The sequence below is a fragment of the Aythya ferina genome (genome assembly GCF_964211825.1).
Source record: "Aythya ferina genome assembly, chromosome: W".
In the NCBI taxonomy this organism is placed as follows: Eukaryota; Metazoa; Chordata; class Aves; order Anseriformes; family Anatidae; genus Aythya; species Aythya ferina.
Window position 1 is genome coordinate 9386553 of NC_140313.1, and position 16369 is coordinate 9402921.

Consider the following 16369-nt stretch of genomic DNA (forward strand, 5'->3'; position numbering starts at 1 on the left):
GAAGCTACGCTCTTGCAGGAGCTGTTCCCCTCGCGGCCACAGGGGGAAGAGGCAGCAGGACTGATGCCTCGTGGAGCTGCCCTGAACGCTCAGACTGATATTGTTTGGAGGCCGTCTCTGTCGGGGAAATGTTCTCCTCGTCCCCGGCTCTGCTCCCCGCAGACGTGGGGGGAGTCTGAGCTCCTTTGTCGCCACCTCCCTAGCGAGTGTTGGCGGCGGCGGGTGGGGGTGGGGTGGGGGGTGTGTTAGGAGGGGGCGAGGCTCAACATGATGGCGGCCGAGGGCGAGGAGGACGTCTCGGTTACCTCCGTCAGGATGATAGGAACCGTTGGCAGAGCTGAGCTGGGGAACTACCCCGCCCTATGGAAGAGCAAGGAACTGGGGTCTCAGGGCCACTTCCTGATGGGCTCTGGTGAAGACAGCTCGGGCGCCGGCGGTCCGGCTTTGTGCTCGGCGCTAGGGCTTTTGGCGCTGGGCTCAGGGTCTGCCCCTCTGGCGTCCGTAGGTGGTGGTTCCGTGACACCGACTGGCCAGGGACCGGAGGTGTCCGGAGGGGCGCTGCCCGAGCCCCTTCCAGACACCGTCGCCTTTTCTCTGCTGCCATTACAGCCGTCTTCCTTGGCGGGGGGGTTGGGAACTGTGGACGAAGGCGACTCGCTGGATGGGCCGGAATACGAAGAGGAGGAGGTGGCCATCCCGCTCAACGCTCCCCCCACGAACCAGTGAGTAGTAACGTTCCGTTGCCCCGTCGGGCGCCTGCCACGCCTGGGCTCTTCCCCCCGGGGGGCGGAGGGGGAGGGGAAGCAGCAGGAAGCTCGGCGTCGGGCCCCATCTTTTTTCCGCTGGAAAGTGCGTGTCAAACTCCCGTGCAAGTCCCGCAAAAGTTTTGCCCCTTCCTTCCCCCCCCGCTCTGATTCCGCTTAAGTGGGAATTTAGACGGGAAAGTTACGTGCGTAGGAAGTGCTAAACCTTGGGATGGCTTTAAGACTTATTTCCTTGTTTCGGGTGAATCCGTGGCTTGGTCCGGCTTCATTTCAGAATTCAGTTTGACTCACGTATGCAGAAGACTCCACGGAAAGTCAGTCCTGCTTGCTCGTACTTGCCACTTTGAAGTGTGTCTCATCCATCTTTTGTCCTGTTGTGCTGTTTTATGACTGGCAGTGGGTGAAAGCGAGTGTAATACGTGTGTCTGTATATCTCTAGGAATTATTGCCTGCCTTTTTTTTTTATTATTATTATTTTTTTTTTTTATTTTTACAGTAAGCTAGAGCATTAGTGACATGAAATGTCTGAGATTTAAAGATGGTACTCTACAACTAATTGGGGTCAGCTCCTGTGAAGATTGATCTGCACGAGTTAACTTTTTCAGCTTTTAATATTAATAAACAAAATGCCAAAAAGGAATGAGCTGTTCCAGATATGATTCGATTATTTGTTGAACTACTGGGGAGTCCAATATCTAGAAGCAGAGTAATCTTTCTCAGAAGAGTAATAAATGTTATATTTAAATAGTGAAACCGTGTATAACATTTTAATTAGTTTTAAAAGGTTGCTTATACTGTGTAATCATTTTATGTTGCAAGTTTTTTGACTAAAAAAAGTTTAAACTCCAAAAAAGTGTAACTTTCCCATTTCAGATAAAAACATGATTAATGTAACTTTTTTTAAAAAAAAAATATTCAGGCAGTCTTGAAACACAAATTTGAAAGGGATGTAACTATTTCTGTATTTTAAAATATTAATAGAGAGGTTATTTTTGTAAATAATGCCTTACTTAGGCTGCTTTGCTGCTCAGCCAGCTTCTTAAAAGTTGTTCTTAATTAAGTTATATTTGGACAGAAGAGGCAATTGGGGGGGGGAAACTAAATTTTCATTAGGATAAGTATAATAAAAATCTTTTCGTTAATTGGCATTCCTACAGTGCTGGTATTATAAAGAACCTTGCACTAGAGGCAGAGCAGTTCTGTGTTTATATTTTGTGAAATAAAAAATCAGAAACTGTTATTTGGAGTTGATATAACTAGTGAGTACTTGAAACATAATTTTTGGATTTAACAACAAATTAAATTTAGGAATCTTGTACGTTTTACATAAAAATGTTGCAAGACTTGTATTAGAGCAAGAAAATAGCCCTCAAGCAACTACCTTACCATCTCCAAAGTAAAACATTGGTATCTATGAATATATTATTTCTGAAGTTTTAGTAAGTATAGTGGATAATTTAGGGTTTCAAGATTTCAGGTTTTATTTTCACATTCTCTTGTAACTCCAATGTTGAGTTTAATTTTTGCATTATTTCAGGTATTTCCAAGATTTCAGAAGCCATTGTAATTTTAAGGAGGACATAAACTGTAATATTAAATAATTGCTTTAAACATACATGCCCCCTCTAATCTTCAAAGACTTCTTACTAAACCTTTCCTCTTTTTGTTTCTTGACTTTTGCTAGACATTTCTGAAGAATAAGACGTCATTTTGTGAAGACAGCGTTTGAATAGTCTTTAACTTGTACATTTCCATGAAGAGCTAGAAATATAATCAGGCAGTTTAGACAAAGGATGAGGGTAATAGAAGCACGTAAAGGTGAAGTTACTTCTTTGTATCTCACTGACTTGATATACAACAGAATTCTGGTATTCTGAAAAAAATCTGACATTTTACTATTAGAAGTGGTTATGTTTCTCAGACAAAGTAGGTTTTTTTTGGAAATACTTTTAGAAAGTGGGGTAATTATGATCACCTCTTTGATACAATAATTGTACTACTTTCACAAATGTGAGTAGACTTTGCTGTCAGAATGTTGTCTTAACTCAGCTGATAGCATGAAAGCTAACGTTTATGAAAGGATACAGAATTTTTGGCAAGTACATTCTAGGGGGAAGACTGCAAAGGCCCTGATTTCTTGTATTAGTCGATGAGGCTACTTATCTTGTGTGGGCTTCCTGTAGGCTGATGTTCTTCGAGTTCAACAAGTGCAAGGTCCTGCATCTGGGCTGGGGCACTCCCAAGCCCAAATACAGACTGGGTAGAGAATGGATTGAAAGCAGCTCTGATGAGAAGAACCTGAGGGTGTTGTTTGATGAGAAGCTCAGCATGAGCCAGCAAGATGTGTTTGCAGGCTAGAAAGCCAACTGTATCCTGGGCTGCATCAAAAGAAGTGTGGCCAGCAGGTCAAGGGAGGGTGATTGTGCCCATCTACTCTGTTCTTGTGAGACTCCACCTGGAGTGTTGTGTTCAGCTCTGGGGTTCCCAGTACAAGGACATGGATGTATTAGAAGGAGTCCAGAGGAGGGCTACAAAGATGACCAGGGGGCTGGGGCACCTCTCCTATGAAGACAGGCTGAGGGAATTGGGGTTATTCAGCCTGGAGAAGAGAAGGCTCTGGGGAGACCTTATTGCAGCCTTCGAGTACCTAAAGTGGGTCTACAGGAAAGCTGGGGAAGGACTCTATCAGGGAGCATAGTGATAGGACAAGGAGTAGTGGCTTTAAACTAAAAGAGGGTACGTTTAAATTAGATGTTAGGAAGAAGTTCTTTACTATGTGGGTGATGAGGCACTGGAACAACTTTTCCCAGAGAAACTGTGGATGCCCCATCCCTGGACGTGTTTAAGGCCAGGTTGGATGGGGCTTTGAGCAACCTGGTCTAGTGGGAGGTTTCCTTGCCCATGGCAGGGGGATTGGAACTAGATGATCTTTAAGGTCCTTTCTAACCCAAGTTACTCTATTATATTTATTAAGATTAAAAGGGGTATTGAAGTCTTTGCAGGACCAGCATAATTGTGTTTTTTCTTCTGGATACTTTAACATTAAAAATACCTGAACAGTAAATATATTAAAAAAAAAAAAAAAACAAAAAACAAAAAAACAAAAACAAAAAAAAAAAAGAAACTTATACTTCCATCTTCCTATTTTTCATCATTGTTTATCCTTGTTTTATTACTTAAAGTTAAATTGAGTAATTAAAAATGTAGGCATGAAACATCAAAAAGCTTTTTATTTTATACAGTCAGTTTTTACCTTTTTTTTTTTTAAAAAAAAAAAATTGGCCATGTATTGATAGCGAATTGTATACTTTCCATCCTGCCATTTTCTTTTGTAAGTGTCCTTTCTTTGTAGTCATACCATCTGCTTTTATTAAATTGAACTCTTCATTACCAAAACAATCATCTGTCACCTTAAAATTATAAGCAAGCACCTAATTTCCTCTTCTCTTTTACAAATTTTGGTGGTTTCACAGTGATGGCTAACTAAACAGGGAATGGGGTTGTGGTCAGTCCATAATGCTCTGTCATCTGCTGTTCTGTCTTTGTTTTCTTCCCCTGCTCCAGCATGGGATCCCTCCCACGGGATGCAGTCCTTACCGGAATGATCCTACGTGGGCTTCCCGCAGGCTGCAGTTCTTCAAGAACTGCTCCAATGTGGGTCCCCTATGGGTGGTATCTCCTGACAGATCACCTGCGTGTGTGTGGGCTCTTCTCCACAGGTTGCAGTTCTGGCCCATAGTCTGTTTTTGCATGGGCTCTCCACAGGCTGCAGCATGGATATCTGCTCCTCTGTGGTACCCATTGGGCTGCAGAGGAGATGGCCTGTTCCACCATGCTCCTCTCCATGGGCTGCAGGGTGCCTGGAGCACCTCCTCCCCCTCCTTCACTGACCTTGGTGTCTGCAGGGTTGTTTCTACATTTGTCTATGTTTTCTCACTCCTCTGTCCCAGCTGCCACATAGGCACAGTGCAGACTTCTGTTTGTGTTTGCTTTTCATCATAGAATATCTGAGTTGGAAGGGACCCACAAAGATCATTGAGTCCAACTCCTGGGTCCCCAAAGGACCACCCAAAAACAAATATCAGATCGTATGTCTGAGAGCGTTGTCCAAGTGCTTCTTGAACTCTGCCAGGAGTGAAAAACCTTTTCACAGAATCACAGAATCACAGAATTTTCTAGGTTGGAAGAGACCTCAAGGTCATCGAGTCCAACCTCCAACCTAACGCTAACAGCCCTCCACTAAACCATATCCCTAAGCTCCTGGACCTCCCCTGTTGCAGCTTCAAGCCGTTCTCTTGGGTCCTAAATAGGATTTTAGGTCCTTCTAATAGGCTATGTTGGGTTTGGGTAAGACTCTTTTGACTATGGTGTAGTAGTAGTAACTGATTTTATTTAGTTTAGGTGCAGGCCTTGCTGCTGAGATCTGTGATTGTTGTTTGAGAAACAGGTTATTACAACTCGCTTCACAATTCATGTTTATCCAGCCTGAATTGAAGCTTGAATAGGCTTAAAATACAACAGTTGAGTCAGATCAGTTACTTCTGTTTCTGTTCACTTACTGAAAATGCACAAATTGAGGAGGAAAGAAAAAGCTGGTCATATAGAACCTTTGGATGGTCCAGAGTGCTTTTGCCAAGTGTGAGTTATTTGGGAAAGTAGGTTATCTGAAAACCTGTGGACTGTTTAAAATAATTAAGATTCTGTATATTGGAAATGATTAATTCCAGAGAGATTACACCTGATAACTTTATTTGAAACAGTCTTGGAATTGCATCAATTTCAAATGATAACTTCAATTATTTTCAGAGGTCTGTTTTGTGAGAATGAACAGAAGCTTTAAGTTTTAAGGACACCCATTGTTACATTTGGTTTTTAGGTGGTATCATGGAAAACTTGACAGAGCAATTGCTGAAGAACGTCTTTGGCAAGCAGGAAAACCTGGAACTTACCTTATTCGAGAGAGTGATCGGAGACCGGGTTCATTTGTGCTTTCATTCCTTAGTAAAACAAATGTAAATCATTTCAGGTGAGAACTATTATTTTTTTTTTATTTTAAAACACTGTAACTTGTTAGTGATTTTAGAACTGAATACAGAAAATAGTTGTATTATAAATTAAATATTTTGACTTTTTATTCATGTACCATATAGATCTTCACTTGGGTTTGTTTTTAAATTGTGATGCTTAAAATCTACTTCATAGGCTAAAGAATGAAAATGTCATTGAAATAGAGAAGCTTGTCTCAAACTGTTATGGCTAAACTTACAGTAATATGGAGTCATTCGTGGAGATGGTTTTGAGTCTATTCCTCAGTCACTGCAGTTTACAGGGAATACTTGAATGTTGAAGTTGTAGTAAATCTGTGTGCTTCCTTTTTAAGAAAAATAACAAGGAGAAACAAAGAGGTTATGTATTTAACAATCTGAGGTTTTGGTGGAATCAGCTTTCCAGTATGTGTTAATTGAGTTGTTCTAAATATAAGTAGTCCTTTATACAAAATTGTAACTAGGATTATTTTTCCATTGTTAAGTTGTATGCTTTAATTTATTCTCATTTATCATCAATAAGATGTGTTCTGGGAAGCTCTTGAATGTTAGCCAGCGTGTAGTGTGCGGCAGTGTAATGTTTATCTTTTATCTTCACAAAATAGGAAATCAGATTCATTTTTAGTAGTTTAAAAGAAAAAAGGCACAAAAAACAAACAAGGAAACAAACAAAACCGATAGCTGTCAGCTATTTAGATAACAGGAAATAAAAGGAAAGCAAATTTACTTGTAGACCAAATAGAAATAGCATACTCACGTTTGCTTCATACTATCTGAGCTAAGAAGTATACTTTTCAGCTATACTGATTTACTGATTCTTATTTGGGAATCGGTTATTATGTAGCAGTAGTAGAAAATAAAAAGCAAGAATTAACACAGTTTTAAAATAATCAGATACTGAAAAAAATAATAACTTCTGCTCATTGTGGCTAAAACCAGGCATTGAATATTGGTTCATGTCCACTATGCAGTTGTTTCTGACATCTCAGATAGAACATACTCTTTAATGGCTTCCCACTCTCTAGGAAAATGATTCTAATATTTTCAAATATTACAGAAAATTTCCTTCTTGGATCCATTACATATGTGAAGAGGTAGCTATTCAAATGAAATTAATTTCTTTGATACTGTTCTTTACAGAATAGACATGCTCTTTGGTTTCATTTGTTGACTGCAGAGTGTATATTTTTGTTATTAGAAGGCAGGTGCTACGCTCAAATGTTGTCAGCTTCAAGAATGGCAGTCTTGAAATTGTTTCAAGTAAATGTAGGGATGCATCCACTGGGTCTCAGACTAGAAATGTCATTTTCCCCAAAGCTGGTTCTTTGACAATTGCCTTCCAAAAATGGGTGAGATTTCCATTGCTCAATAATATTGCTGATAGTTCGTTTCCAAAAAGTGATATTTTTCAGAATAAACTTCTCTTATGTATTTGTGTGACTAAAATGCTAACTTTTTAAGTGAAAGCTCACTAAATTGCCCCCCAGTTGGATACAAATGTGTACTTAGTGCAGCATATGACTGATAGATAGTGTATGAGTCCATGAAAACTAAAATTCTCTGTGGATGTAGTAGTATGCTTTTAGTGAGTTGCAGAGTAATATAAAATATTAGAAAGGAAAACTTTTCATCTTGTCCTTCAGAATTTTCTGTGTTTACAGAAATCATGTTTACTAGTCCCATACGTTCTGAAGAAAAGCTTAAATTAAGCTTGTTTAATGATAAAATCTGAAATACTAAATTTCATTTAGAAGCCTAATCTCTGAATAATTTACCTTGTCTTTTATAAGGAATCTGGCAGAAAATATGCCAAGTGTTCTATCCATGCTCTAAGTTACTTTTCCAGATAGCTCTTAATATTCTTAAAGAAGTGCTGGAACTGAGTATTGTTTTCCAGATTCTGAATGGCTGGAAAAGTTCGCATCCTGTTGATGCTATCAGTTTACATAACTGGTTGTTTCTTTGGATTGTTTGGTCAAAAATACTATCTGTTTCAACTTAAGTACTCCTCCCCCTTGTATAAATGATTATTGTGTCATGTGAATGTTTTTAAAAATCATTTTTACCTAAATCAATTATTTCTGACTGTTTTTAGAACTTTTATTGCATAGCAATATGAACAGACATAATTTGCATTTTTGGTACAAGTGCATTCATGAATCTGTATACTTAAAAGCAAAAAGTAGTGAGGTGAGCAGTTCTGTAAGAATTTAGTGTTAAACAATGTTTTGTAGGCTTTTTTCCTATTAATGAGCTTTTAAACTCAGTAATTATGATCAAGTTGTTATTTTTAGTATGTCTACTAGACTAACTGTAGAAAAGTGACTAATTCTTCGAGGTATTTCAGTATAATTAAATGCAGTTATTTGTTGTTACACAGTTAGATATACTATATGCAGTTATTTTTTACTATATTGATACTTTGGCCAAATGTATACAGGCCTGTCATATAAGCTGTATATTGTGCGTGGCAGAAGTATTAACGCTGTTGCCTCTACTAATGTATGTCATTTATTCAGGATGCTGGTAATTGCTTCTTTGTTTAATTTAACTTAGTTCTGGCAAATTTGCTTGTTTTTTTGTGAATCTATGCCTCCTTTATAGTCTTTGAAGACTTCTATCATGTGATGTTTATCAGCAATTTCTGATTATCTAATGTTTATTTAAAGGGTGTGTATGATATTGCATTTTATTGAATGTAGACTGCTTTAAAAACTCACCATTATCCTAATTTCCTTTTTTAAAAATCCACACACAAAAAAAAAAAACAAAAAACGCCCAACAATTTGTAGCAAAAGATTTTCTTCTGTCAAGTTTCCTTTTTCCATATTAACAGAATTATTGCCATGTGTGGAGACTATTACATTGGTGGACGTCGCTTTGCTTCACTCTCGGACCTAATTGGTTATTACAGTCATGTGTCTTGTTTGCTGAAGGGGGAAAAACTGTTCTTTCCAGTAGCACCTCCAGAGGCAAGTAGTAAAAATTTTAAGTGTTTACTTGAATGTTAGTATCATTTATCTTGCATTTGATATTCATAATTTTATGCGGGGGAAAAAAGCATTGTAGAAAGCTTGTCCAAGTTCTAGAGTTGTCTCAGTGTATGGTGAAGTATAACAAATATATAAATGCATTCTTACTGATACAAAATAATTATGAAAAAATTGCTTTATAATGAAAGTCTAATGACAAAGCTAGATCTGGTACTTTAGTTATCTCCAAATGTAATTATAGCGTTGTGTGTAAACTCAGATAAACAAGAAAATGTGCAATTTTTGGCTAGTAAAGAGCACTGTTGTAATGTAGTTAACCTCTATGCTGGGTTTTACACCAACTTAATAGAGTATTTCAAAATAATTTCCATTTTGTGATATTCTTGATGAGGCAACCAGCTCTGATGCCAGCACAATCCTCAGTGTGGAGCAGGGGGATCATGGTGTACAGGGTGTGTGTGTGTGTGTGTGTGTTCCAGAAATCCCAGGGGAGTGACAGAAACTCTTGTGAGATTGGCTGATGAGGCATGGGCAGGGCTAGGAGCAATGGTGAGAGATTTAAATGTGGTGTAACTGTAACTAGCAGTCATTTGCTGGGGTGAATGGCTCCAGTGCCAGCAAGATCTGCAGTAGAGCAGGGGATGGGGGGGGACTTCAGGAAATCCCAGCTGAGTGTAGAAACCTGCCAGGAACCAGCAGCTCTTGTTAGAGTGGCTGATGAGGCTTGGGTGAGGCCAAGAGCAAAGGCAGCCAAATGCTACTCACATAAAAGGCAGCCCTAGGGAGCACTAGTGACCAGGTCAGAGTGTAGCACTCAAGGCAGGGCACAGGAGTGTGTGCAGGGAGGGTACAGTCACTACCAGTTCAAACAGCAGTTCTAACCAGCTCACAAGGAGATCCAGTCATGGTATCCACCTAGCGGAAAGCCATGTTCTTTGTGTTCCCTGTGGCCTCTCCAGCCACAGGAACAACTGACACAGCTACCCAGACAGAGCTCCCAAGGGAACATGCAGCTATCTAGATCTCAGGCTGAAGGGTGTGCCCAAATTTTCTGTTAGCATCTAATGGCAGCAGTGAGCTGTCATTCAATGGCAGCAGTGAGCTTCTACCTGGGTGCACCTCCTGTAGGAGGTGCACCCAGGTAGAAGAACTGCTCAGTCTGGTGACAGAGCTTCAGGAAGAGGTGGGCAGGCTGAGGAGTGTTAGCGAGTCTGAGAAGGAGATTGATGGAATCATTGTGGTGGTTTTACCTTGCTAGGCAGCTGAACTCTACCACAATCACTCTCTCACTCCCCTTCCTCAAAAGAAGGGGGGGAAGAAAGTACTATGGAAAGAAAAAGGCTCACAGGTTGAGATAAGGATAATTTAATTCAAGGGAAAAGAAAGAGGGGAGGGGGTAAAAAAAAAAAAAAAGCAACGGCTGCATGGAAGCAAGGGGGGGAAATATTCTTTACTTCCCATCAAAAAGTGATGTTCAGCCACATCTGGGGAAACAGGGTCTCAGTATGCGTAGTGGTTTTTTGGGAGGACAGATGTCTTCATAACAAGAGGACCCCCCCTTCTCATTTCCTTTTACCACCTTTTATTGCTGAGTGTGACATGATATGGTATGGAGCATCTCTTTGGTTTAGGTCAGCTGCCCTGGTGATGTCCCCTTTTTTTTTTTTTTTTTTTTTTTTTTTTTTATACTGATGTCACCTTTTGCCCACCCCCAGCATACTGGCTCTTGGGGGAGCTTGGAGGGAGTCTTGATCCTGTGCCAGTATTGTTCAGCAATAAACACAACACTGGTGTAATACCAATGCTGTTCCAGCTACAAGTACAGAGCACAGCACTGTATGGGCTGCTGCAGGGAAAGTTAACATCCCAGCCAGACCCAGTACAATCATATTCTATCATCCCTGGAACAGATGCTTCAGCCAGCCACAACATAAGAAATGAAGTATCCCCTACCCTCTCCCACCAGGCAGAAGGAGGGCAATTAAGAGATGGGTGAATGGAAGGAGGCTTCTGCTTCACAGCAGGTGAATCCCCTCCCTGCCTACCTCACCTTACCAGGTACCCTTGTACAACAGGTATGAGGCTCTGGAACTTGATGGACATGCAAATGATGATGTGACCAAAGGTCCATCTAGGTTAGAGGGGTCACCTAGGGCAAGTCAGCCTACCCCATGGGTCAAGACCACCTCTGTCAAGGGGAAAAAAAGAAAGGCAATTGTCGTTGATGACTCCATTCTGAGGAGAACAGAGGGCCTGATATGCTGATCAGACCCAACCTGCTGGGAAGTCTGCTGCCTCCCAAGGACCTGGGTAAAAGATGTTACTAGAAAACTCACTAGTCTGGTATAGCCCTTTGATTATTATCTGTATTGGGTTTACATGGCAAGGTTTTGGTAGCGGGGGGGGGCTGCCAGGGTGGTCTCTGTAATAAGAGTCCAGAAGCTGCCCCATGTTAGATAAGGACCAGTTTCAGCCAGCTCTACAAGGGACCTGTCACTGGCCAGAGCTGAGCTAATAAGCAAGGTTGTTTGTGCCTCTGAGAGCATATTTAAGAAAGGGGAAAAAACTGCTGGGCAACAGCAGCTGGTTAAGTGAGGAGTGAGAACCAGCCTTGCAGACAAGAAGGTCAGTGAAGAAGGAGGGGGGGAAGAGGTGCTCCAGGTGCCAGAGCAGAAGTTCCCCTGCGGCCTGTGGAGAGGACCATGGTGAAGCAGGTTGTCCCCCTGCTGCCCATGGTGTATCACAGTGGAGGAGATTTCCACACTGTAGTCCATGGAGGAACCCACGGTGGAGCAGGTGGACCTGCCATGAAGGAGGCTGCGGCCTGTAGACAACCCCTGCTGGAACGGATTCCAGGTCAGACCTGTAGGCCGTGGAGAGACTACTCAGGAGCAGGTGACCTGGCTGAAGCTGCCGCTTGTGGGGGACCAGTGTTGGAGCAGTGTGCTCCTGATGGATGGACCCTGTGGTACGAACCTGTATTTGGAGCAGTTCTTGAAGAGCTGCTGCCTGTGGGAAACCCATGCAGGATCAGTTTGGGAAGGACTGTATCCCATGAGAAGGACCCCACACTGGAGCAGGGGAAGAGAGTGACTGAAGAAGTGGCAGTGACGAAGTGTTATGGCCTGACCCCATTTCAATGATATTGAAAGGAATAGGCAGACCCAGCTAATTAATATGCAGCTCCAAGGCTGGTGTTACCAGTAGAATTTTGTGTTTCTTGATCATGGGATGGTCTACACAATACGAGGCCTGCTGGTGCCTGATGGGACACACCTCTCTCAAGGGGGGAACAGGGTTTTTGGTCAAGAGTTAGCAGAGCTGATTGCTAGAGCTTTAAACTAGATTTAAAGGGGGAAAGGGATAAAATCGGGCTTGCGAGTGTTTAAGGGACTGTGTGCTAGCGAGGTCCTTCAGTCTTCTCCATGAGGTGGCGGGTACAGTGAAGCACATTGGAAATGTTTCTATGCCAATGCATGAGGAACAAGCAAGAGGGGCTAGAAGCCTTGAGTCAGTCCCAGAGCTATGGCATCATTGGCATAAGTGAGACTTGGTGGGAAGAGTCCTGTGATTGGTGTGTTATGGTAAAATGTTGTAGATAGGTAGGGCAGGTGAGGTGGGGTGGTGGTGCTTTATGTAATGGGGTAGGCTGAACTGTATGGAGCTTGCAGTTGGTGACAATGCAGTTGAAAGCCTCTGGGTAAGGATTAAGGGACAAGCAAATAAAGTGGATTTTGTTGTGGGAGTCCAGTGTAGATCATCCAGCCAACAATGGTGACACCAATGAATTATTCTTTAAGGAACTAAGAGGTATTTTAGGGTATAACTGTGTACGAGCGTACAGTCGGCTCTAATCTAGTTCTAACAATTTGAGGGGGGATGTACCGTTTTATAGCTCAAGTCAATAGTTAATAACAATACAAAGAACATAAGTGTTGTGGAGAGATCAAATGGGAAATGATGGAAGGAATCCATAAGGCTGACTGTAGATGATGAAGAAGTCAAAGTAATGAAGCCATACAAAGGACAAGCTATTAGTTAAAGGTCCAAATATGAGCTCTTCTGGAATTCTGTTCATGGTCCTCAATAACAAAGACAGCTTTGCTAAACCTCAAGCAAGTATTGAAGAGGGCTGCTAAAATGATGGGGACTTTGTGGCTTTAGGAGTAGGCATGGGTTACTAGCTTTAAGGTTGAAGTGCTTAATCAGCGTTAAAATATTTTTTTAGGCTCTTGTCTGTTCATGGAATACTTCTAAATACTAGCTCCTGGGAATAAAGACCTCAAGTTTTGTGGGTTTTGTTTTCCTTTTTTTTTTTTAATTTCTTTATGATATGTTTGCAGAAGAAAAATCTTGGACTCAATCCAAGAGGCTTTCTGGGATCAGCCAGCATTATCTCTGGGTAAGGATTAAGGGAGAAGCAAATAAAGCAGATGTTGTGGGAGTCCACTACAGGCCACTCAGCCAGGATGACAACAACGAAGGATTATTCTTTAAGGAACTAAGAGATATCTCTAGATCAGCTGTCCTTGTCCTTATGGGTGACTTCAACTTCCCAGACATTAACTGGTAATACCAGAAAGCTGGAAAATTCCAGGAAATTCATAAAACATAGTGATAAGTTCTTGGTACAGGTATTAAGGGAGCCAGTTAAGAAAGATGCCCTCATAGATGGGTTTGTAAACAGAGAGGGTCTTGTGGGTGAAGTGGCAATGGGCAGCCCTCTTGGCCATCATGACCATGAAGTAGTCAAAAATGAAATCTTTGGTGATAGGAGGTAAAGCTGCCAGCAAAATTTGAACCATGGATATGGGGAGAGCAGACTTCAGGCTGCTTAGGGAACTAGTTGGTGAGGTCCTCTGGAAAATGGCTTTTGAAGGTATTGGGGTCAATCAGTGCTAGTTGCTTTTTAAATACCACCTCTTAAGAGCACAGGAATAGATTTCCAAGTGTCGGAAGTCAAGTGGTCACTCAGGACAGGCTGAGTAGGATTTCTGGATGCCAGCACCAGCTTAGCTCGAGCTGTTGCTGCCCTTGCCCGGTTCCTTGCGAAGCTGACCTGTAATTTGTCATGCAGTGTCCTCCTATAATACATAGCTTAGATTACAGATTACTTTTGTCCCAATGTTAAATCTCCTTGAGGCATGCACCTGATCTCCCCATCCTTTTGCATAACCCATCAGGTGTACCCTGGTCCTTGGGCAAACACAATCCCACGAGTGGGTTTGCCTTTTCCTGAGGCAGGGGCAATCCACACAGTCTTCCCCATCTACTTCCCTACATGCACTACAGGGACTTTAGCTCTTCCCACCGTGTGTAAGGGTTTTGTTTCAGCAGGACCAGGATGGTTGTCAGACCATCAGGTGTTAATTAGTCAAGTAGCTTAAGGGTAAATTCACGTCCCATTGTTTCCACGTCCCAGCACCTAATGCTCGTAACATAGTCTTTAATAGTCCATTGTACCTCTCAACCTTTCCAGAGGCTTGTGGGTGATAGGGGATGTGATACACCCACTCAATGCCATGTCTCTTGGCCCAGAAGGTGACAAGATTGGTCTGACAATGGGAGTCATTTCCAAAACAATTTTCTCTGATGTACTATGGTGATACAACACTTGCTCTTCTGGGTCCAAGGTAGTGTTTTGGGTCATTTATGGGGTATGTTTCCAGCCACTCAGTAGTTGTTTCTACCATGGTGAGTATGTACCCTTTGCCTGGGAAAGTGGTCCGATACAGTCAGCTTGCAAGGCCTCACCATATAAACATCTTAGCCACCTCCCCCTATTCCAGGGGGATTTTACCCTCGTGGCTAGCTTCATTGCAGCACAGGTCTCACACTCATGAGTGACCTGTGTGATGGCCTCAATGGTCAGGTCCACCCCTCGATCACGAGCCCATCTGTAAGTGGCATCCCTCCCCAGATGTCCTGATGTTTCACGGGCCTATTGAGCTACAAACAGCTCACCCTTACGTTTCCGGTCTAGGTCCACCTGAGCCACTTCAGTTTTCAAAGCTCGGTCTGCTTCTTTGTTATTCAGATGTTCTTCGATGGCATGACTCGTGGGCATCTACATGATGTACCTTTACATCCAGGTTTTCTACCCTGGCAGCAATATCTTGCCACAAGGTTGCCTTGAGGTATCCCAGAGCCTTCTTTTCTGTAGGCTGAACAGCCCCAGCTCTCTCAGCCTGTCTTTGTAAGAGAGGTGCTCCAGCCCTCTGATCATCATTGTGGTCTTCCTCTGGACCCCCTCTAAGAGCTCCACATTCTTCTTGTGCTGAGGGCTTCAGACCTGGATGCAGTACTCCAAGTGGAGCCTCACAAGGGCTGAGTAAAGGGGGATAATCACCTCCCTCAACCTGCTGACCACTCCTCTTCTAATGCAGCCCAGGATGTAGTCGGTCTTCTGGGCTGCAAGCGTGCACTGCCACTTCACGTCGAGCTTTTCATCCACCAGAACCTCCAAGTCTTTCTCTGCAGGGCTGCTCTCAATGAGTTCTTATCCTAGTCTGTGCTCATGTCCAGGATTGCCCTGGCCCAGGTGCAGCACCTTTCATTTAGACTTGTTGAACCTCACTACGTTCATGTGGGCCCACTTTTCAAGCTCATCCAGGTCACTTTGGATGGCATCCCTTCCTTCTGTTGTATCAACCATACCACTCAGCTTGGTGTCATCTGCAAATTTCCTGAGGGTGCACTCGATCCTACTATCTGTGTTGTTGATGAAGACATTAAACAGCACTGGTTCCAGGACAGACCCCTGAGGTACACCATTCGTCACCAACCTCCACATGGATATAGAACCAGATCACCTCTTGGTCTTGCACGTGCCTTGACGTTGCTTCCAGGAGGATCTTTTCCATAATCTTTTGAGGCAAGGAGGTGAGACTCTACCGGTCTGTATTTCCCTGGGTCCTCTTTTCTACCCTTTTTCAAAATGGGAGTGATGTTTCCCTTTTTTCAGTCACCAGGGACTTTGCCTGACTGCCAGGACTTTTCAAATATGATGGAGAGAGTGTGATAAGACTGTGTGTTATCTGGTCATTAGTTTCAGAGACCTCCTCCTCCCCTTGAGGGTCCTGGGTAGCAAGTTACCTTTTGATAGGTGCAGGCCAGAGACAAAAATGATAACGCAGGGCCTGAATACCAGATTAAACTGAAGGGCAGTGCTTCACATCACAGCAAAGTGAAAAAAGCAAACAGATTTCAGCACGTTCTCCAATCGCATATGGAGAAGAGATTATGGCACGGATTGCATAAGGCAGTATCACACAGAAAAATATTAATAGCAACCTAAACTTGGTGACTAACAAGTAAGTGTGTTATTTGTGTTTTAATCAAATCTACTGTTATCTCAACCTTTTGTGCCCCACATTGGGCACCAAAAAGAAATGTGGTGCTTTTACCTTGCTAGGTAGCTGAGCTCCACCACAACCATTCTCTCACTCCCCCTCATCAGAAGAAGAGGGGGGAGAAGAAAGTATGCTGGGAAGAAAAAAACAAAACAAAAACTCATGGGTTGAGATAAGGATAATTTAATTAAAGGGAAAAGGAAAAAAGAACAAAA

The 16369-nt window shown here is 42.5% G+C and overlaps 1 protein-coding gene across 6 annotated transcripts in view; it reads left to right on the forward strand.

Annotated features, from left to right (window-relative positions):
• Nucleotides 1-265: 265 nt before the first annotated feature.
• Nucleotides 266-16369, forward strand: part of LOC311426264 (ras GTPase-activating protein 1) — a 138075-nt gene continuing 121971 nt past the window's right edge. For 5 of the 6 annotated variants that reach the window (XR_014686646.1, XM_084502501.1, XM_084502502.1 and 2 more), the window contains exons 1-3: nucleotides 266-722; nucleotides 5641-5790; nucleotides 8646-8781. Coding sequence is in view for 5 of the 6 variants with exons in the window: in XM_084502501.1 (XP_084358627.1) it covers nucleotides 268-722; nucleotides 5641-5790; nucleotides 8646-8781 (741 nt within the window). In the remaining variant the exon portion in view is untranslated. Of the gene's footprint in view, nucleotides 723-853; nucleotides 1079-5640; nucleotides 5791-8645; nucleotides 8782-16369 lie in introns of those variants that run through there. The other variant, XM_084502505.1, reaches the window with a different exon arrangement.